The sequence below is a fragment of the Ipomoea triloba genome, chromosome 9, assembly GCF_003576645.1.
Source record: "Ipomoea triloba cultivar NCNSP0323 chromosome 9, ASM357664v1".
Classification (NCBI taxonomy): Eukaryota; Viridiplantae; Streptophyta; class Magnoliopsida; order Solanales; family Convolvulaceae; genus Ipomoea; species Ipomoea triloba.
The window spans coordinates 5,261,506-5,284,372 of NC_044924.1; the positions used below are offsets into that span (position 1 = coordinate 5,261,506).

The 22,867-nt window shown below is 33.7% G+C and overlaps 2 protein-coding genes across 5 annotated transcripts; both read left to right on the top strand.

Annotated features, from left to right (window-relative positions):
• The first annotated feature begins 10,084 nt into the window (after nt 1–10,084).
• On the top strand, nt 10,085–13,901 carry LOC116028419 (TLC domain-containing protein 4-B-like). 2 transcript variants are annotated; one of them, XM_031270133.1, is made up of 9 exons: nt 10,085–10,235; nt 11,098–11,312; nt 11,476–11,564; nt 11,653–11,788; nt 12,305–12,379; nt 12,475–12,596; nt 12,684–12,759; nt 12,865–12,924; nt 13,333–13,901. In XM_031270133.1, the coding sequence occupies exons 2-9, from the start codon at nt 11,199–11,201 to the stop codon at nt 13,459–13,461; spliced, it is 801 nt and encodes a 266-aa protein (XP_031125993.1). In that variant the 5' UTR covers nt 10,085–10,235; nt 11,098–11,198; the 3' UTR covers nt 13,462–13,901. The 2 variants fall into 2 exon arrangements, with proteins under 2 accessions (XP_031125993.1, XP_031125994.1); XM_031270134.1 differs by having other exon boundaries at nt 10,226–10,357.
• Nucleotides 13,902–18,911: 5,010 nt separating this feature from the next.
• LOC116029204 (BTB/POZ domain and ankyrin repeat-containing protein NPR1-like) lies at nt 18,912–22,487 on the top strand. Of its 3 annotated transcripts, none has more exons than XM_031271109.1 (6): nt 18,912–19,253; nt 19,335–19,428; nt 19,563–20,344; nt 20,476–21,229; nt 21,438–21,635; nt 22,014–22,487. In XM_031271109.1, the coding sequence occupies exons 3-6, from the start codon at nt 19,817–19,819 to the stop codon at nt 22,289–22,291; spliced, it is 1,758 nt and encodes a 585-aa protein (XP_031126969.1). In that variant the 5' UTR covers nt 18,912–19,253; nt 19,335–19,428; nt 19,563–19,816; the 3' UTR covers nt 22,292–22,487. The 3 variants fall into 3 exon arrangements, with proteins under 3 accessions (XP_031126969.1, XP_031126970.1, XP_031126968.1); XM_031271110.1 differs by having other exon boundaries at nt 19,788–20,344; XM_031271108.1 differs by having other exon boundaries at nt 18,912–19,428.
• Nucleotides 22,488–22,867: the final 380 nt, after the last annotated feature.

Sequence of the window (22,867 nt, forward strand, 5' to 3'; positions counted from 1 at the left end):
CAGAATAAGAAAGCTTCGTCAAGTGCTTATATCTTTTCTTCCTCCAAGAAGAGTTTCTGATTTTTATAGTTTCGAAACTAAACTCAACTCTTGGGTCTCTCATCATCCGCTCTTTTTCCATTTGTAGCTCTTTAACCCTCTCATCCCGATTAGATTTTTTCTTGAACTTACTCATGGTTTGAACGCTTTGAATTAGTCGATCCATACTTTTGAACTTCATATACGGCCATCGATTGACACCACATTTCCTGCAGATTTGTTTAAACTTTACATCCCCAACTTTCATTTTTCTTGCCGCCTGAGAAACGGGTAAATGAAATAACTTAGAAAGCATTTGAAAACTCCATGGATCTTTGGGGGTAAGCTTTTCATCTACAATAATTATACCCGGATTAGATGTCTCTTGAACAACTTGTGCATCACCCTCAAAATCCAAGAGAGGTAAAGTAAAGTCATGGTATTGGTAATCCCATATACAATCCTTGGTATTTTCTAAAGTGGAATAGATGGCCTGGCTAGAAGCGGGAGTTGGAATTACCTCGTCATCATCCAGCCTCAAGAGTTTCTTTTGAGGCCATTTGGAGATTCCTAATTCCCTGCAACGAACCTTTAAAACTGTAAGTCCCATCTTCAATTGAACGGCTGCTTCATTTATCGGTAAATGGAAAAAACTTGAAATCATTTCCTTAGTTACCGTACTTGAATCACAAAACGTCCTCTTCACCCATTTTTTCTTATCATTCTTTTCAGGCATCACATCTGCAGATTCACCATCGTCAACACGCTCATGTGTAGTGGTGGGTTCAACGTCAACAAACGGATCAATTTCATTTGCGATTCCTACTTCATAAAGTGGTTTATTTCCAATTGGTGGTTCAATCGGTCCTAACAGATCATTCTCGAGATCATAAAGGGGAGCTAGATTTAGCTCGCCTAATAATGAGGCATCATCAAAATCATTACAATAAATGAATTGAGAATGAGAAGAGGATGAAGCATGATTCGCCATTTGACATGAAATATTATAAGAATGAGAAATAAAAGCAATGAAGAAGGATGAAAAAAATAGATAATGTTGGGGAGAGCAACGCAACAATCCCTGTAATACGATGAAAAAATTTGACAGTTCTTAAAGATGCAAACAATACAACTAATATTAACCTTGTAGACTGAGGCTGACTCGGATTTCAGAGGATAACCACGTACTAACAAAAAAAAGAAGTGGAAAACCAACACAATATAACATCTTTTCATGTTGCATTTAGAATATAAAACTATAGGCCTAAATTTACACCAAAAGCGCAAACAGAATCTAGACGAGAAAAAATAAAGCAAACAAAAAAAAAGTCAGGTTAACCTTTTGACATTTTTTTGTATTGTTTTTTTTATTTGTTTTGAAATGCGTGTAATTAAACTTGGAATAAGGGTCAAATAGGTCACCGAACTTCACATGAAATTGCAATTAGGCCATCGAACTCAAAAACAATGCACTTGGGTCCCTGAACTACACAAATTTATGCAAATTAACCCAAAGTGACTTGTTTGACTTGATCTTCCTGTTACCACCTTTAAAAATAATATTCTAAAATAATTTAAAATAAAATAAATAATTAAAATTAAATTTAAGAAAAAAAAAAAGGAACTGCCGCAAATCTTCCTCTTTCGGTGGCCTATTTGACCGTTATTACATTAAACTTTTTTAAATTAAAACTTTTTTTACATGTCCTTTAGTCCTCCGAAATCAGCACATTGTTTTGGAGTTTAGCAGATATCCACGTACTTACAAAATCAATTGTAAAAAAAAACAGTATAACGTCTTTTCATACTGTGTTTAAAAGGTAAAACTAAAGTCCTAAATATACCCCAAAAAAAACAAACTGGGATACCAAAGAACTTTTAAAACGCGGTCTCTAAAACTAGACAGAATCAAATAAATCAAAAAAACACTTTCCTGTTTACCTTTTGACATTTTTTTTGTTTTTTTTTAAAAATTTATTCTGAAATGTGTGTGATTAAACTTTGTTTCCATTAATTTGTCAGTCCGACATGTCCTTTGCTCCTTTGAAAGCAGCACTTGGTTTTTCTTATAAGAAAATTATATTTGATCATTTCCTTACAGGCGTCAATTAACCTTCCCTTTCACCTTAATTGTTTTATTTCTTTATACTTTAACATTTCCAATCAAATGGCAAATTATGTTTCATCCTCATCTCATTCTCATTCGCTTTCTTGTTCTGACTTTGACGATACTTCCTTTTGGAATGAACTAAATCTACCTTCTCTTTTGCAGTTTGAGAATGAGTTGTACACACTCCTAGAACCAACTGTTGAAGGTGAACAAGTTATTGACGTTGAGCCGGTCGCCCAAGTTGTTCCACCTGTTTTACCTAAACCTTTGGAAGAGGTTGCAGTCGAGGAAAAAAAAAAGACTCCGGTGAAGAAAACCTTGTGTGATTCAAGAACGATCACTAAGGAAATGATCTCAAGTTATTTCCATCTTCCGATTAGTGAAGCAGCGGTACAATTAAAGCTTGGTCTCACAACATTAAAGAATAGGTGCAGGATATTAGGAATTTCCCGATGGCCTCGAATAAAACTCTTGAAGTTAGAGGATGAAGATGATAAAGAAATTCCTATTTCTTCTCCTGAACAAGATTACCGTCCTTTTTTTAATCATGCTGAAAACCCCCCCTTGGATTTTCACTTCAATAATCCAACTTCATCTCCAACAGGTAAAACTTTACACCAAATTCAACAAAGTTGTTGCTTCGCCGAACAATTAGATTTCGACTGGGGTCTTGTGACTGACATGCTATGTGGCCAGAACGATGTTTCACTTGAGGCGCCTCCAGTTGTACCTGAATTATCCAACTCAACTGAAATCATTGTATTTGACAAGAGAACCTCTAAACACTGGGGTTTAAATACTATTTCAAAATTCTTCCACTTACCCGCAGCCCAAGCAGCAAGGGAGCTTAGTGTAAGTGAAGATAAGTTGAAGAGAATGTGCACAAAATTGGGAATTAAACGATGGTCATACCGGAAATTGCAAAGCATGGACAACCTTCTTGAGAACTTGCAATATCTCAGCAAAGACAAAACATATGCTGTCCGCAAAGAGAAAGTTATTGAGCTTCAAAAGGAAAAGGAACGAATGTTAAAGGACCCAAATATTGAGTTACGTGCAGAGACTCAAGTAATTAGGGAATCTTCAAGAAAGAAAAGAAGATATCAACATTTGATGGATATTGCACACGCTGCTAAATATGACAATTCATGGAAACTTCATGGCGTCAAATCAGAAGTGATAGATGAACCACCTTAAGTTTCACAAGATCGTTATTGTATTCTCGATTTCATTGATAATTAAAGCTTTTCCGTTCTTAATTTTCTTTTGTAAAAAAACAAAATTTAAATAAATATATACTTTTGGGTAGTAATTGTTTCATCATTTGTCATTTTATTTGTGTTTTTTTTTGTTTTTAAAAATATATTGGGTTTTCCCCTTTGCATACTGCCAATTGACTCTGCCTGATAAAATGGAATGATAAATAGAGTTTCCTTTTGTACAAACGCAATATACTTGAACGAACATGCTTTTATGCAAAGCCAATTATATGTGACAATATCGTCTGTAAATGTTGCAAGTAATTAAAAAGAAAATTGAAACATATTAATATTATTTTACACTTACTCATCCCAATCTATTACTCTATTATGGTCATAATGTCAATATTACAATCTTTTTTTTTCATGAATAAGTTCAAATAAACATTTAATGTTAAACTTACATATATGAGTTTACGTTGGGCCTTGCATTACGCGCAACGCGCGTATCTTGGCTAGTATATATATATTTATGATGTTGAAAGGCTTGAAAAAGGTATACACGTTGACATTTATGTTATTTTATGTTTTAAATACCTTCTGAATTACTTTATATTTTTAATAAAATGTTTTTTTTATTTGCAGAGTTGCCAACTGGAGTTAGGAGTGCTGGAACTTGTTCATTTATTCCAACCATTGTTGTAATATTTTTTTTTCAACTTTATTTCCAATTTTGTGAATATACGATTTTCTATAAATCTATTATCTCCTATTCTCCTTTTGTGACTGACTAATTGCCAAGTGACAACTGAGACAAAATGGACAATGATTTAATGATTTGGCAACAATTGATTTGCCACTGCCCTTGAATCCTTGATTCCTTTGAATCATTGAGTAAAAAATATCTATGTCTTAAAGCCTTTTGCCTTGACTCATTGATTGAATCTTGAGTGAAGGTCTTATGGTAATCTGATATGGTATATCACTCTCCCTTCCTCATTTACATTTTACTTTTTCAGTTATTTTCTTTTGGCTATGATGATGCTTCCACATTCAATTCGTCTGTTGTTCCAAAACTCGAGTAGTAATATGTCCCCAATCTTACCTTAATATGAAATTTTAGCAATCTGATAAGTCACATGTATTTAACTCGTATAGTTGTGTTAGACTGAGTATTTATAGTACAACATATATTAAACTTGTGCTATTTCACCTATTTGTATTTCTTAATAGGAAGATGATGAATTATAGTCTTGAATTGATGAAGTGGAGTGGTGATTGATTAATGAAGACATGAAGTAATTTGTAAACTTAACACTTGTTCCAAATTAAGTGTCAAGTTGTTAACTGTGATTTTGTCATTTCTGTGTATATTTTTGTAACTTAATTAGCTAATGTGATATTTTAGAATATACTTTTGTAACTTAATTTGTATTTTGCATTTTGCATTTTGCAAGATGTATATTTTCATTATTTTTTTAGTATATTTTGTATTTTAAAATTACTTTTTCAAACTAAAGTTTATCTGATATCTGAATTTATTCGTCCGAATTTAAAAATAAAAAAATTCGAACGGTTATAATGCTTGCATTGAATGGATTGGCTGGGTATCTGAGAAATCTCTAATCCATGCCGATTGAGCATGGGCTGAGGTATCTATTATCCATGCCAAATGCCAATTGTTTGATAGTGTGAATGTGTGATATGGGGAGAGTATTAAATGCCAATCTCATCCTCACCACTTGTCATATACACACTTTTGCTTATGAATCTTGTTGAGCATGGGTTGAGGTATATGTGGTAATTCCATTCCACTTTAAGTATTTATTGATTTTATTGGGCATAGTCAATTGAATCATGTGGTTCATATTATAGTATATACTTCACGTGTGTATATCGGTTATTTTTGATCGACTCCAAGTAACATGTAGACACAATTTATAAATATTATAATTATAATTTTAAGTTAATGTTGGTAATATTTAGAGATAATAACTGTTTGATTCGAATTGAATTTGACACTATAGCAACCAAATTGAAATCGAAACCGTAGGGACAGTTCCAGTTCCGGTTCAGAACCATAAACCAAAAAAATCCGGTTTCGATTTGTTAAAATAAAAAATTGAAACTGCCTTCGATTCTGAATCGGAACAAACATATTTTAAACATTGTTAAATTTGGATTATTTTAAAAATTAAATATTTAAAAAAAAATAAATTTAGATTATTTAAAAATAGAAATAGAATTTACCAAAAAATGGTTTGAATTGACATTTAAGAATAAAAATGTCCATTTAATAGAGAAGGGAGAAAACTGTTACTTTTAAAGTAACTGAGGGATTAATGTGAATATATAAACAATTTAGAAATAAAAATACTATAACCATATAATTAAGGGAAAAAGTGTCATATTTTACAAAAATAATAAAAGAGACAACCAGGTAGTCAAATTTCCGTCCACCAGTATGACGTGTAGTTTTCTTAATACTTATCGGCTGATGACAAATTGGATGGCAGTAGTCAAGCATTAAAATAGATTCCATTATGTTAAGATATGCTGGAAAATGATATATAGTAAGAATTGACCACTTGAAAAGATGTTATATGCTAAACAACGTTATTAACCGATAAAATTTAGACAAAAATGATTGCCCTATATTCCTATAATCACGTCTCACATGAAAAAAAAAAAAAAACAGAAAAAAACTCCAATATTGTTTTTAATCATATTGTCCATTTATTCACCTTTTTAAAAATATATGATAAAAATCTAATTATTTATAAGGTCACTTATTATTTTCATATTTTTATAGAAAAAGTATCATTGTTCTTCTTTTTTTTTTTGAGACAAAAAAAAAAAAGTATCATTGTTCTTTAAATCAATGAATAATGCAAATAATAAGTAACAAAAACTGCCAACTACCGTGTAGTAATGTAATATAGAACAGATATTACCTTTTAAAAAATCATGTGTATTTAAAAAAACAAAACTAACAAAAGTTGTAATAAGATGCTCTAAGTTACAAAAATAAGTAACAACTGATTGGGTGGCGATTGAACTTTGATGTGTAATTATGTTAGACAATTAAGTAAAAAACTTGTGTGAGACCGTCTCACCGTGATACGGGTCGGGTCAATGTGAAAATCTGATACTTATACGCATAAATGTTATACTTATATGCTCAGATGTAATATTAATCATGAATACAATTTTTGTTACTTATAATGGTAAATGTAATATTTTTAAAGGAAAATGTAATACTTTTACATTTCGATTTAAAAATATTACATTTTTTCTTAAAATTATATTTTTCCTTACAAGTAAGGGGAACATTACTTAATATGGAAAATATAATATTTTTACATCAAAATGCAAAATTATTACTATACATTTTTATTCGAAAGTATTACATTTTCCCTTATAAATGACAAAAATTATATTCATGATTAGTATGACATTTGCGTATATAAGTATGACATTTGCATGTTGATTCAAACCGACCCGACTCGCCTCACAAATAAGGATCCGTGAGACGGTCTCACACAAGTGTGATCCGACAATTAATAATGATTTAGGCCATTATATATATATATATATTAAATGAAGACAGTTGCGTTTGTTTTTGTTTAGCAACTACACAATCATAGTTGAATTCAGATTTGGACCTTAAAAGAGGTTATCTTAGTATCTAATTGCAGTATTCATTTGATTTAAGTGATAAATTTAACACTTTAAAAATATATATATATATACCCTTAACCCTTGTTTTCAAATATATATATATATTGTTGGAAAATTTGATAATAATATTGCATTTTAAGTGACTATTTTGTGGTATAAAATATGAGAACTTCACTTCCGATTTAATCGGGTAAATGTGAATTCGATTTCTTCTATTTAGTAGAAGAAATTAATATTTTGTACACATAAAGTAGAAAATAGGTGAATGAGAAATTGATTCTCAAAATATACCTATTAGATCACTTTAATAATGCTTTATTATAATAATATTTTATTATTATTATTATATTATTATTATTTTTTTTGTGGATTTTGGGAGTTGTGATGTTGGAAGAAATGCCTTTGTCTCCCACGCCGTTCACCCACTCCAAAGCCACTATCTTTTGTTGTTTTATTGTAAAAATAAAACCACTTGTACTCCCACTTCTAGATGTTGCTTTGCATAGTACATAAAGGAATTTCTTCCTTTATTTACTTGCTTTGCATAGTACATAAAGGAATTTCTTCCTTTATTTACTCCTAGGAAATAGTACATAAAGGAATTTCTTCCTTTATTTACTCCTAGGAAAGATAAAAAGCTTAGGACTTTTGTCTATTGCTTTTTGACTTGTTATGGGTTAGCAAAATACCCTTAACTTGTGACGTATTTAAAATGCCTCTAGTTGGCCATCCGGAGAGATGCAAGCAACACGGTACACTTTTCCTTTCTCTCTCTTGGCTATTATCAGAGTGTTCATCTGCTTTCTTTCTTCTTGAAATAGGCCGTGTGCGAAAGGAAAATATATAAAAGAGTAGCCATTCTACTTCTTCTTGAGATTATCCTATGTGTTCAATCCTTGTTCTAGTTCGCCGAAAATAATATAGGTTGAGTGCTCAACTATATTATTGTGATCCATTTTATCCTGGGAGACCGACACTACAACGCTCCTAGCACCATGGGAAGTAGCGAATCGGTTTTAAGGAAAGTGTGTTATACACGACTTGGATTTTTCCATTACTGTTTCCATTTCCATTTACGTACTGTTAATTTCAGATTTCTTATTTATATTCGGAATATATTGTTATTTTCGAATTATTTCTTGCCAATTTATGTTATGTTATTATTATTGATGTACATGTTTATTGTACAATATTCTCCTACTATATTTCTGTCTCGATGTATTACTAGAAGATGATCCGGCCAAAGACCTTTCCTTTTTGTTTTTCCCCCTATCATATATATATATATATATATATATATATATATATATATATATATACCCCCACCCACCTTGTATGCTAACTGCTGAGACCCACCGTCATGACCCAAGTTGGTAACAAATCTATCGTATTTTACACCAAATTTATTACTCAAATAAAGCCCTGCGTTAATTTCATCAAAGTTTAAAATCCATCATTAATAAACACTTTTCCGCACATGTATGTGCCTGACTTGATTAAGCTGTTATTTGTTTAATTAATTAATTAATTTTCCATTTTAAATAATTAAGAAAGGCCTAACGCGTCTGCTGACTTTAATGAACGAAAACTTTCACAAATTTGCATTAAATTTTTATTTTCAGTTAGATCTATATACAAATTAAATAAGCTTTTAAGTTATTATTTATTTATTGGCCGTATGTTAAAATTTATTTACATTATTGAATTTTTAGATTATATATATAAAGTAAATAAACAATAATTTAGATGAAAATTTACACTACCAAATTATTAGTAGTTAGATATGTTGATGAATTGTAAACTATTTTACACTAACTCCAAGTGATTATGTTGATGAATGGTAAACTATTTTTTCGTATTAAAATTTTGAGGTTGTTTCATGACTACAGGAATCAATTACCAATCAATATAATTGTTCATACATTTAACTAAATTGCTTAATGATTATACAAATTGTGTATTTTCTTTGAGTGAATAATGTTTTGAATTATTTACATGCCAGTTTCCGAGGCTTATGTACAAATTATTGAAATTAGAGTGTGTCTTCGACCAAGTTAGTAAAACAAATCCATAAAATATATATGATTGATTATAATTTTATTATCATATTCATATGTATGAGCTACACTCCCATGTTAGATTCTCTATTCGTGTGAACTCCTTTAGCACGCGCTCCTTGTAACTAACATAGGGTGATATGAGTGTTTGCCATAAGAGTTCATAAAGTAATGAAACATGTAATTGTAATAGTGACTCAATGTAAATTTAGGCTAATTTTTTAAAAGTTAATATGAATCTCATTTAAAGTTTAATTTTAATTATATACTTATTATATATTAATTTTATGTGTACAACAACAAACAAAAAAAGAAGAAAAAAGTACATACAAATTAGTAAACTATTAATTTATTAGATTTAAACTATTTAAAACCCCTCAACTAATCAAGGTTCATTGTTAAGATTAACAATTAACAATAACAATTAAATATTCATTGTTAAAAGTGTCATTGAAACTAGACATAACAATTTACAAAGCATTAAATAACTACTACGTACTATACTATTTTTGATATTGGACTTGGTGCCAACGTGGCACTCCCTTATATTATATACAACATTATTAGCCCTACCAATTAATGTATAATTATGCAAACGATGCCTTAGAAGATCACCTGGCATCAAGTTATGATTGGAACCGACTTGAAAATGTTAGAAGTTGGGCTCCTCAATTTTTAGGTTGAGTTTTTTGTGCATATAATAAGATTAAAAACGGACGGTAAAATTAAACTGAAGTAAGTTAGGAAACTTATGTACTCCGTATTAAATAAATGATGCAGAACGGCATATTGGAATTTGATGTCGTGGACTGCTGATTAGTAGGCAATGCAGGTATACCGATTGGTGGAAATCGGGCCGGGCAGGGCAGGGCACACACAAAATCCAAACTGTGCGGAAAAGTATAACGCGCCACCGATGCAAGCAACTTAGTGGTCGGATACCGTAGCGTGCGCGCCAGCGTGTGCCGTGCCTGATGATTTTTATTTTTTTTTTTTAAAACAAAAAAATAGTCCGTGAAAAGTTATTCGGATTCCCTGTTGGCTTCCCTTCTCGACTTTTCTTGCCCATAGGAACACAATCCAACGTACACAATCGAAAACGCAAGCCACTCCTCTCTCTCTCTCTCTCTCTCTCCCTCGCAAACAAAAGAAAAACTTCCATCATCCTCGGTAAGTCGATCATGAAACCCCCTTCTTTCCTCCTATAGCAAATTTTGAGGCGCCTTTTTTTCATCTATGTTCCTCTTTGCTTCCGGGGAGACACAGAGCACGTAATTGAACGCAGTTTTCTCGTATGTTTCTCGTTTTCTTCTTAGGATGTTTCGTTGTGTGCATGATTTTTGAATTCCTTGAATAAAAGGACCGAGGAGAGGGGCGGGGGTTTCGTTTTAATTTTTTGGAACATATATCTGGTTTCCTGTACGCTTCTTTCCCATTTAATTTGTAAATTTATCTGAATAATGACACTTCTCAAGTTCTCGCCATGATTGCCCGCGCATTCATGTTTCCAGATATCTTGTGTTTGTGTTTGATGCCCGCGTCCTCATTGTTTACTTGATCATATGATAAAGCCAACCACTATTGTGTTTGATCATTTTCTGCTTTCTGTTATGGTTATACTGTGGTATGTTTTTTATGCTGGGTTCATCACACACGCGCAAAGATGCATTCAACAATGCTATCGTTCAAAACTAGAGAGAGAAGGTTGGTGGAGTTTGCAATAAAGAGAGGGGTTAGAAGAAAGAGAAGAAAGTAGAAAAAAAAGTGGGAGTTTATGTTTTTGTGTGTGTGGTTTGATTGGGATATGATGTGATATAATTTGAACTTAGGGAATGACTGGAGTTCATGAAAGTTTTACTGTTTTTAATGTTGTTGTCCTTTGAAACTTGAGTTCACTATTTAGTCTGGATTATAGTTTTCCATTCGCATATTTGTTTCACCCGGTATTGTTCACTATAACTACATTTTCATATAGAAATGTCAGAGTTTGTGTATATATGCTAATTGTGTTCAATCATTGTGTGCGGTGCAGATATTATAAGGATTGAAGTACTTAGGATACTTTACACAAGACTGAGGAAGTGTTCGTGAAGAAGTATTTACTATAGTGTGCTGCCTTCTGAAGGAAATTATATGGCGATCATCTCTTACCACACTCAAGCTGAGCTGCTTCTTAAGAACTATATGCTTTCGGATTCACTCGTAGTGTATAGTTCTGTTATATGTGGCATTTTTGCATGCAAAATGGTACGGAGATGCTGACTTTTGGCTTCATCCTGCCTCAGTAATCCTGTTTGAATTTTGATATTTTGTAGAACTGATTGCCTAGACTACAATCCAAAACATCACATATACACAACATGCTGTTTTTGTTAAACTGTTTAAACTTTAATCCTTCAAATGAATTCAGGTCTATAGTCTTAGCCAAATGATTACAGTTGCTTGTTTTAAGGGATACCCCAACCTCTCAAAAGCCCAGCAAGTTGAGTGGAATAACCGGTAAGCCAACATCCTATTTTATTTGTATCTTTGTTAAACCACAGATATATTTTCTGCTGATCAAATGCCAGATGTTTTTTATTTGCAGTTCAATATCTACAGTTCACGCCATCTTTATTACAGCAATGGCACTTCACATTGCATTCTGGTCAGACTTATTTTCTGATCATCTTTCCGGCCTTATCACTTTCCGAAGTTCAACTTTGTCAACATGTGTACTAGGAGTAAGTATTTTGTTCTCCCTTCCTTTCCTTACCTAATTAGTTTCAAAGTGCTTATAGTATATCTGCACTCCAGGATATATCATCATCATTATCAGCAATGATTTTATAGTTAGTTAATTGCTCTGCAGCAGAATTAATCATGAGATCAAGGATTAGGGCAGTATTTCGAAGTTGGTAGAAGTCTAGTTCATGGAATTACTGTCCCTCTTTGCAATAGACTCTTGTATTATACCTTTGTGACCATTGTTCAGATTGGAAGCTTGATTGAATATACTGCAATTGCGATTTGTTTCGTTGGGATGTCATTGTATTTTCTGTACTATGTTGCAATTGCTGTACTATATTGCAATTAACTACTTAGTTGCAATTGTTGTACTATGTTAATATACTGCATGGTCTCAACTCTCTAGTTAGTTGGGATGTTATCATTGGATATTACACGGCGCCTTAGTATTCTAAATGCTCAAACTCCCATCAATTCTTTAGGTTGACATGTTCTTGGCATATTTTTGGTAGGTTTCTGTGGGCTACTTCATTGCTGATCTTGGGATGATGATTTGGTTTTATCCTACTTTAGGTGGAATGGAGTATGTAAGTGATTTCTTATCCTTTGTGTTCGTTTTGTTTGACAAACAGACAGATTTTTGCACAATTCTGATCATTGGAATTTGGTAATGCCTTTCCAGGTTGTTCATCACCTTCTTTCCATGATAGCTATAACGTATGCTATGTTGACCGGTGAAGGGCAGCTTTATACCTTCATGGTTTTGGTTTCTGAGGCAACCACTCCCAGCGTCAATTTGAGATGGTAGTACCAATATCTTGTAAACATTGCCTCTATCAACATATATTACATCGTCCTTATCATTGACGTGAATCTTGTGCTCCTACAAAGGTACCTTGATGTTGCTGGAATGAAGAAAACCAAAGCGTATGTTATCAATGGAGTAGTCATGTTTTCAGCTTGGATGGTATATGATCCATTCATTCATATTCCAATATACCATTTCCTTTTCACAATTTTCTCTTTTATCTTCTGTCCTTGACTTGATCAACACTTATGTTGTTATCTGCAGGTTGCCAGAATATTGTTGTTTATATACATGTTTTACCATGTCTACATACACTATAACCAGGTACACAGCCACCCTGCAACTGTCATATCTTCACTGCTGGGAATAAAATTTCAGCTGCAGCCAGTATCACACATGACCTTTTGACTGACTTCTGTCTCAACTAGACGTTTAAATTTATAATCCAGAGGAAAACCTGCAGCCACTACCTGATGGTGTTCATTAGGTAAATCCTGTATTGTGATCCTAGCCAGCAAGGATCACAAGGAGGTAAACTAGTCTAGGTGGATAGCTGACCGCCACAAACCAATAAGGCTAATTGGCCGCTCCTACTAGGAGTCGAATTTGGAATCTTGTGGTTACTAAGCAACAGTCTGACCAACTTAGTTGGGGTTGCCCCTATACAATTATATTTTATATATTATATGCTCAACTTTCACCATCCCATGCACGCTATTGCCTTTCACACAGGTGAAGGAGATGCATAGGAGCGCGGTCTTCTTGGTTTTGGTCGTGCCATTGGTCCTAGCCATCCTGAACCTGATGTGGTTTGGGAAGATTGTCATGGGACTAAAGAAGACACTTGCAAAGAGGGACTAAGGGTCCTATGAGCAACACAAATCAGGTTACCTGTGCTGACAAAGAGGCACCAGCGCCCAGCGGTCCTATTAGCAGTGCAGATCATAGTATGTACGTTTTCGAGCAGGCACTAGAGGTCCTATGACGCATGCCGTTTCACCATGTATATGGACACACAACCACCACAACTGCAGTGTACATTTTACAACCCATTTCTCTGTGATGAAGAATAGGCTGCCAGCCAAATTTGTGTTGGATATACAGATACATGTTATTATATATAATCTAAATTCCGTGTATATATCACAAACAAATGACCACCTCACCTTTTTACTGTCAGTGATTCTTTTGTTAGGTATAGTTTTATGTTGATGACATTGGTACCTGACATAGGTGATGATCTCAAATGTTGATATATGTAGGCAATGACATCATGGATTTAACTGAGTAAAGTAAGCCAATTCAAAGGCCCCCACCACTAGGCAAATAATTATATATTTCACTGTGCAATAGCATTTAGGAGTAATCTGATTGTGGTCCTCCTCCAGGTCTATAACCACAATGATTATAGGTCAGGATATTACCTTTTAAGATATGGTACGGTGCCTTACAAATGCTTTTGTGCTTGATGTAGTTTTGTTTATTTTTATTTTTCATATCTCTTGAATTTATGGGAAACTATTGAAAATGCACTTTAGGCCTTCCTCAATAGTGGGCCCCACTAGAACTGACAAAATTTGCTCCCTTGCAGGAGAAAAACATCCCCAAAACTTCATCCTCACATTTGTTCTAAAAACTGAACAAAATCCACAAATGGGGATAGCCTTAGGTGAAGTTCGTTAGTTTGTATTGTGATCTTGTTTTGCAAATGACTACAACGAAGTAAACTAATCTAATCGAAAAGGTTACATATTTTTCATATCTAAGATCAACTGCCTAACCAACTTGATTGAGGTTACTTCATATTTTTCATATCTTCAACTATATGAGTTGTACAAGTTTACAAAATATTACTTTATAATTTTTAACTTGACACAAAGTGGGACACGAAACTTATGGGTTATTATTTAGGCTTGATGTACTCATTATGGTTAATGAGTTACCTGTTAAATTAATAACTTCTTTAATTAACTCAATTAATTAAAGTATTTATCTAATTGTCATAATTAAAATGATTAACTCAATGATCCATCTCTAAATAAAGTTGATAACATGCTACATTTTTCTTGTGTGATTGTGACAAAATGATGTGTGATCAATTGACTCATTTATTTCAAATCAATGTGAAATTTGACCCTACATTCTTGTAGCCTCCACCCATATCCAAAATTTACTAATGTTGGATTGGTCCCTTGACCCTATTCAATTCAATGTGGAATGTTAAGCTAGTCTCATTCAAATTAGTTAATTTTATTGAATTTTCAATGAAATAAAAATATTGGCATTACCATTAAAAAAATAAAATAAAATAACCTTACCCGACCCACATCCAAAAGAAAAGTAAATTTTTTTCTTCAATATATTTAGTTAAGAATTATTATATTTATCAATTTATGTATTTGTTTTTATTATAATAAGTTAGAAGTTAAAAAAAATTAATTTTTACATCTTATTATTATTATTATTATTATTAATCTTTATAACTATTATAGATTTTAATTTATAATTTTATTTTAATACAAATAACAATTATCATCATTAAAATAATTAATATTTTATAATAACTTTGTAATAGATTTATGCTCATGTTTTTAAAAATGAACAAATAGAAAAAAATTATGACTTTTAATCAAATTAAAAAAAAAAGATTACTATCTTTTACTTTTAACTAAACAATAGAAAATAAAAATATTTTCAAAAAATAAATATATATTTTTTGAAATTCATTTTTAGAAGTTTTTTCATATTTTTAAATAGACCATAAATGTGAACTTTATGTAACAATTGGCAACTAAAAATTGAATTAGCTTTGTATATATTTTTGAAGATAAAAACTTAATGCATTAAATCAGTAGTCAAAATATTCACAAGAAATGAAGGAAGAGAGTAATATCACTCTCCGTAGCTTTGTATATATTTTTAGTTCCCAATGGTATATACAAAGACCCCGAAAAACATTAACTTTGTATATTAAATACATCATTATTAGCCCTTCTCCTTATTAAAATACATTAATTCCATTTTTTTATTGACTAACTTCCAGTCTTCCATTTGACAAGAGACCCTAGGTCCCTAACGATATATAATTTAGGGTGCGTTTGGTTCGCACATGGGAATCGGAATCGGAATGGGAATGGGTATCAAATATTTGGTAAGGGTAATGGGTTTTGGTGAAAGTATTTAGCATGTTTGGTAGTTGGGTGGAATGGGAATGATTATTAATAGTTGGGGAAGAAATGATGAAGGAAGATGAAACCCTTATTTAATAAGGGTATGAATTTTGCCATTAATGGGGTATTCTAAACCCATAGTAGCATTCACAAAACCTATCAACCAAACACTAACAATCACTTTGATACCCATACCTTATGCCTAAACCCCCAACCAAACACACCCTTATTAATTTAATCACCAAGTTGTAATCTCACTCCTTTGAAAATTAATTAATCTCTTTTCATTTGGAGTAGATCAGTTGGTTGGGGTAGGTGTCGGTACCCCCCCTCCCCCCCCCNCCCCCCCAACACACATATATATTACACACCTGTTCCCGTGAGTCCTGTGAAACTTTTCGTAAGTGCACACAAGCTACTATACAAATACACACATAATAATTTGTGTGCATTTGTACGAGCCGATTTACACACAATCTAGTATGTATGCATTCGTATAGTAGTTTGTGTGTATTTATAAAGGGTCTCAGGGAGAGGTGATCTCATTTGATTATTACTATATATGAGTATGAGGATTATATGAGAGTAAATTTCAAGAAGAAAATTAAAAATCAATCGCACCTTATTATATATGGAAAAAGTACACAATTATAATGAAATTTAAAAAATTAATTCTTCAACTTAAGTTAAATGATTGACCGTTTACAGCTTAGGGTTTAGTTTTAGATATTACTAGTATTTTCATCCGTGCGTTGCACGGAATGAATTTGTTATAATATTTTAAGAAATATTTGAATCGATATACAAATATATAAATTATAACATCGAATATGAGTATGAATAAGTGTATAAATGCAATTATAGTATGAGTCTTCCTTGCATGCAACAAATATCACAAAAATTCAGTGTTCTAAAATAAGTGTATAAATGCAATAGGTAGATAATTTACATTATTGCATCATATTCATTAATTTAATTACTTGTCGGTTAGTTATTGCAAGGTCTTGAGGTACACTTATATTTTGATATTCAGTAAGTATAACTATATTATAGAAAAAATTTACATGGAGTAATGAGATAATCAGTTGAGTAATTGTTGGTTGATCGTAGAGCGTTGTGTTGGAGTAAGAAGATGATATATAGTGAAGATGATATTGCCCTTCACTATATATCATCTTCTTCCTTCAACACGTTGATATTCTCTGGACAAATAACTGTTGGAAAAAAATTAGCATAACATGGCATTTTACTGGCAATATTGTGGTACAAATATATGTGGGGTCCACTTTCGATTTGGGTCGGGTCAACGTGGATTCGTGTTCTTCGTAGTTAGACGAAAAGATTGATATATTGTACGCTCAAAACTGATAATGGGTGAATGAGAAATTGGTTCTCAAAGTTGACTCATTTGAGTTAGAAAAATATAGAAAAAAACCTTTCAAGAAACTTTTGTCCCACATTGGTTTGAGGCGTGGTTTGCACCACTACTTATACAAGAGTTTTTCTAAGGATTATTGAATTGTATAGCATAGAGGCTCTCTCTCGCACGCAAGGGGGGAGGGGGTGCAAATGAAATTCCAAAATGAACTTAAAAAGGCTTGACTCGTGCGCCGACACCTGCATGGGCTGAATTATGCCAAATTTTCATATTTTGTACAATATTACGCACCATACCATTATGCCAAAATTTCATATTTTGTACAATATTACGCACCATACCATAATACAAGTTAAAACTGAGGATATTGTTTTTATTAATAGTATAGAATATTAGGAATTCTATTTTAGTTTACAATTGTATTAGGGATAGGAATTGTATTACCATATTTTACAATATTACGCAAACCATAATATTATAGGTCTGTTTTGGGCGGGAAGTTAAAACTGAGGATATTGTTTTTATTAATAGTATAGAATATTAGGAATTCTATTTTAGTTTATAATTGTATTAGGGATAGGAATTGTATTACCATATTTTACAATATTACGCAAACCATAATATTATAGGTCTGTTTTGGGTGGGAAGTTAAAACTGAGGATATTGTTTTTATTAATAGTATAGATTGCATTGCAGAGAAATATATATACTGAATTATTACCATTAGTAATTCTAGTCTAGAATTGTATTACGAATAGGAACGTAGGAAATAATATATTTTATTAGGAATTCTATTTTAATTTACAATTGTATTAGGGATAGGAACTGTATTACCATATTTTATAATATTACACAAATCATAATATTATAGGTCTGTTTTGGGCGGGAAGTTAAAACCGAGGATATTGTTTTTATTAATAGTATAGATGAGTGTAGCGTAATAACATATTGCATAGTTTAAATTGGGGTTTCTTTACCCTATGTCTGAACAAAAAACAAAATTTATACGAAAATCATAAAAGGAGCAATAATACAATATTATATATCCAGGTTTTGGCTGCGAGAGGTTGCCGACGTTAGACTACTGGACCACCACAGTTGAGCGTTTGAAGCACGGGGCATAGTCCCACCATACAAGGCATGTAGACAGGATAACAACAAAGTAAACGCCAAACCTTGGGTCAACGCATGTTGTTTTTCCACATCAAGCCAAAACACATTAACACCCTGTCACCCTCCCCACACTGTACATTTTGCTTCTGCTTTATAATCAACCTTTTTATCATCATAAATCACATCTACATTACCTTAATCTTTATGCTGTACTATGTTAATTATTCGATGAATTTAGCATACACAAAAACGTTTTTCTAATGAGAAACTGTTCATGAGATGACATGATTTTTTTAGTGTAACTTAAATATCTATTATTGATATTGTCTCTAATATCGGACACAGTGACTAATCTTTTTGTTGAATCGTAAGTATTTCTAAAAGATGAGATATTTGATTTAAAAATTTAAGACTATTTGCCTGTTTCATATTTAAGATCAATGATTGATTTTTGATGTTTGGTTTATAGGATGACATGGTTTGATGAAGTTTGAAAATTTAATTGAATAAAGTAAATTATTTTTTAAATGTTAGGACAATATCTGAATCCAAGATTAGATTAGAGAGTAATATAATGATGTTTTCCTTTTTTAAGTTGCCAAGGGGCAAGGGGAAATGAAAGACAAAATCAACACTTTCAAGTTTGAAGTTTCCCATGTACAGAGCTTTACAGTTTACAGTGTACTATCTAGGATTACCATTTACCAAAGACTCCAACCTGAGTCAAGAAAAACAAGAACTTCCACTTCTATATGTCGTTGTGTCTGACTGTCTTATTCTCATCTTTGCAAAAAGCTTCCACTTTTAGATGGGCTCTTAAATTTCATAGCTAATTACTGCCCACACACCCTCTATGGCTCTATCAAACATGCCCACACCTCCAAGTTGCTGTCAACCCTAAGAGACAGACAACATAAAATTTTCTCCCTACTTCTTTTATGTTTCTTGGTTTGTTGAATTCTGGGAACTGTTGTTAATCAAGGAAGACAAGGGTTGGTGTTTTCTTGTCTCTTAATCTCTTCCCTGTTACCTTGGCAGGCTCCAGAGGTTCAAACTTGGTGTTCTTTATTTAGGCTATTTGCAGAGTTTTCTAGAAGGACATGGGGGAGTTGACTTGTCAACGGTGGTGCATGACTTCAATAATTTCCTATGGGATCAGTTCTTGAGGTATTTCTGAGCAAGTTCTCATGTTTTGATTTGTGGGTAATTATAAAGAATGTGTTTTTATGTTGTTGTGAATCATATACTCATAAAACATTGAAGAACCTTGTTTGTTAATATTGTTTCTGTGTGTTTCTTAGGTATTGTTTCTGATATGAAAGGAGATTTGGGTGGATAGGCTGAATCTGAATTTGGGTTTTTATGATTTCTCTTCATTTTGGAGTTGGAACTGTGAATTTGTAGTCAATTGGTCCAATTATAATTAGGGATTGGATTGGCAATGCTCTATAAGTATAGAGGTTTAATTAATTTCCCCCATGGCTGCTATCATTAGCCCTCACAGTGATGGTGTGTGTCTATTTTAGGGAGCTTAGTTTAACAGTGGCTTTTACTGATGGAAAATGGGAATGAATTTTCGTCGCCCTTGAGCTTTACTTCATCGTCTTGTGTGTCAAATGGGAGCAGTAGCCCACGCGAGGCGGCAAGCAATCTTGAGCTGTTGAGTTTGAGCAAGCTGAGCAGTGGGCTCGAGAAGCTCTTGATAGATGCTGAATTTGACTACAGCGATGCGGAGATTGAAGTTGAAGGAGTTTGTGTTGGTGTAAATCGCTGCATCTTGGCTGCAAGGAGTCAGTTTTTCCACGAAAAGTTTAAGACGGGAAATGATGGCTCGGGAAAGGAAGGGAAGCCGAAATTTTTGATGACTGAGTTGTTGCCCCATGGTTGGGTAGGCTATGAAGCCTTTAAGGTTTTCTTGAACTATTTGTATACTGGGAAGCTCAAGGGATCTCCCCCCGAGGTTTCGACTTGTGTGGACGAAGCTTGTGTTCATTGCGCTTGCTTCCCCGCCATTAATTATGCGGTTGAGCTCATGTATGCTTCTTCCACTTTCCAAATGAAAGAGCTTAAAATGCTTGTTCAGGTCAGTGTTATCTACCTTTATCTGTTTTAGGCATGCTCCCTTGTTTAAACTCGACGAAAATGGGGAAAAGAGAAAGTCTTGTGTGCCTATATTACGGTGTCTGATCAACAATGACTGTTTACTTTGTGCAGCGCCGTCTTTTCAACTTTGTTGAGAAGGCTGTGGTTGAAGACGTGATTCCAATTCTTATGGTGGCCTATCACTGTGAGCTTAGCCAACTTCTCGAGTATTGTGTCCAGAGGGTGACACGGTCCGATCTAGACAACTTCACTCTCGAGAAAGAACTTCCTCCCGACGTCTTTAGTGACATCAAAGCGAATCGACTCAAGTTTCAACAGAATCTTGAACTGGACACTGTCCAAGTGGACTCTCTGAAAGAAAAGAGAATAAGGAGAATCTTGAGGGCTCTGGATTCGGATGATGTCGAGTTGGTTAAGTTACTTTTAGAAGAGTCTATGGTCACACTAGACGACGCTTATGCTCTTCACTACGCAGCCGCGTATTGCAACCCTAAGCTCGTAAACGAAGTGCTTGAGCTCGGTATGGCTGATCTCAATCTTCCTAATGCACGAGGATACACTGCGCTTCATATAGCTGCTAGACGTAAGGATCCCTCGATCATACTGGGGCTACTGAACAATGGAGCGTCTGTGGCAGATCTTGCACCGAATGGACAGGGTCCCGTTGCAATCTGTCGGAGGTTGACTCGGCCTAAGGATTATAATGTGCCTTTAAAGCAAGGTATAGAAACCAATAAAGACCGATTATGCATTGATGTCTTGGAGAGGGAAATGCGTGGGAATCCAATGGTCGGGAATATGTCTCTGTCATCGTCTACTGTGGCTGATGAATTGTTTATGGGGCTTTACTTCCTGGAAAATCGAGGTTTGGCACTTTACATTTTATTTTGATTTTTACATCATGCTGTGTTTATAAACCAAAAATAAAATTCAGAGACGAGTAATGTTATTTTCAGAAAGACCTTTCTTTTGTTAGAAACTTAGAACAGAACATTATGGGTGAGTGTTGTGGATAAAGCATATTGATTTCATTGTTCAAAAGTAGTGATACATATTCTGGATTTACGTGGCAGTGGCCTTGGCTAGAACATTGTTCCCCCGAGAGGCCAAACTAGCTATGGAGCAAGCACATGCAGATTCGACCTCGGAGTTTGCTGGCCTTTCATCAACAAACGGATTATGTGGAAATCTGAGAGGCGTTGATTTGAATGAATTACCATCTGACCAAGTTAAAAGACTCAAAGAGCGGCTTTTAGCCCTGCAAAACACCGGTAATCATGAGCTTTTCATACTTTTTTTTTTCTTGGGTAAAATTGAAGGATGTGTTCTGTCTCAACTAAAAACTTAACCTCTTTTGAGGTTGGCTCTGATACCAAATTAAAAAATCTGTTCTGTAGATAGTTGGATTACACATTTATGTTTATATATTATATATGCTCAACAGGTAAGACAAAACGTTCATTTTACGAAAATAGTGGATGAGACAGGATAGGATATTAAAGACCAAAGATATAATAACTTCCATGAATCCTCTTTACATCTCCTTACATGTCTTATGAAACATATTGTCCTCTTTGCAGAATACTATAGACTAGAAACTGTTATTTATCTGATAACTATATTAACTGCCTGTTATTTGATGATGGCAGTCAGAAATGGGCGACGCTTTTTCCCCAACTGCTCAGAAGTTCTGGATAGGTTACTGGAGGACGACGTCCTGGACTCTTTGATGCTAGAAAGCGGCACGCTGGAAGAGCAGAGGACCAAGAAGATGCGATACATTGAACTCAAGGAGGAAGTGAAGAAGGCGTTTGTGAAAGACAAAGCGGAGCATAATTGGTCCTCCATCTCACCTCCCTCTTCTTCTTCAACCTCAGCCAAGAACAATGCAACCACAAAGCTCACTTCAAGAGTCAGGAAAAGATAGGTCGGTTTTTTTTAAAACCTCGTTTTCTCGACAAATATATAGTCAAATAGGCATTATGAAAGTTAAGGCTATGGTGTGTAACATATTTGATTGTCTGCATTATTGTCTTGAACATTGGAGACTGTAAGATATATATAACTTTCCTCCTATTGTAGTGGCAAAGATTTACAATAAAAACTCTCCTTTTTGACCTCAATTTGTTCTTGTGAGTTGTAATAACAAACTAACAATGCATTTTCCAATATCAGTATGTTGTGTATGCTTCATATGTACTGGAAAATAAGATTTATTATAAATATATTGCTCTATACATTGCTGAACAAGGTAAATCTTGTCTTCTTTATTTTTTGTCGTTATTGGAATGGACAAATTCTATGATGGAGGATACCAAATCTTGAACCTCCACGTTTGCAGTGGTGTCCACAGTGAGTTTGGGCACATCCCCAAAATCATAGTCCCAGCAGCCATCATATCTCTCCAACAATTTCTCCATTTCTTGCCACGTGGACGGCTTGTGCCAGCTGGAGGCGTCGGCGGCGCCCCGGGCCTCAAGCCGGCGGCGCCACTCGGCCTCGT

Coding starts and splice junctions, on each gene's coding strand:
- LOC116028419 (XM_031270133.1), top strand. CDS start 11,199: ATGGCGATCATCTCTTACCACACTCAAGCTGAGCTGCTTCTTAAGAAC. Junction 11,789..12,304: donor TGTCAACATGTGTACTAGGA/GTAAGTATTTTG, acceptor TATTTTTGGTAG/GTTTCTGTGGGCTACTTCAT. Junction 12,760..12,864: donor TCATGTTTTCAGCTTGGATG/GTATATGATCCA, acceptor TGTTATCTGCAG/GTTGCCAGAATATTGTTGTT.
- LOC116029204 (XM_031271108.1), top strand. CDS start 19,817: ATGGAAAATGGGAATGAATTTTCGTCGCCCTTGAGCTTTACTTCATCG. Junction 20,345..20,475: donor AGCTTAAAATGCTTGTTCAG/GTCAGTGTTATC, acceptor TACTTTGTGCAG/CGCCGTCTTTTCAACTTTGT. Junction 21,230..21,437: donor TTACTTCCTGGAAAATCGAG/GTTTGGCACTTT, acceptor TTTACGTGGCAG/TGGCCTTGGCTAGAACATTG.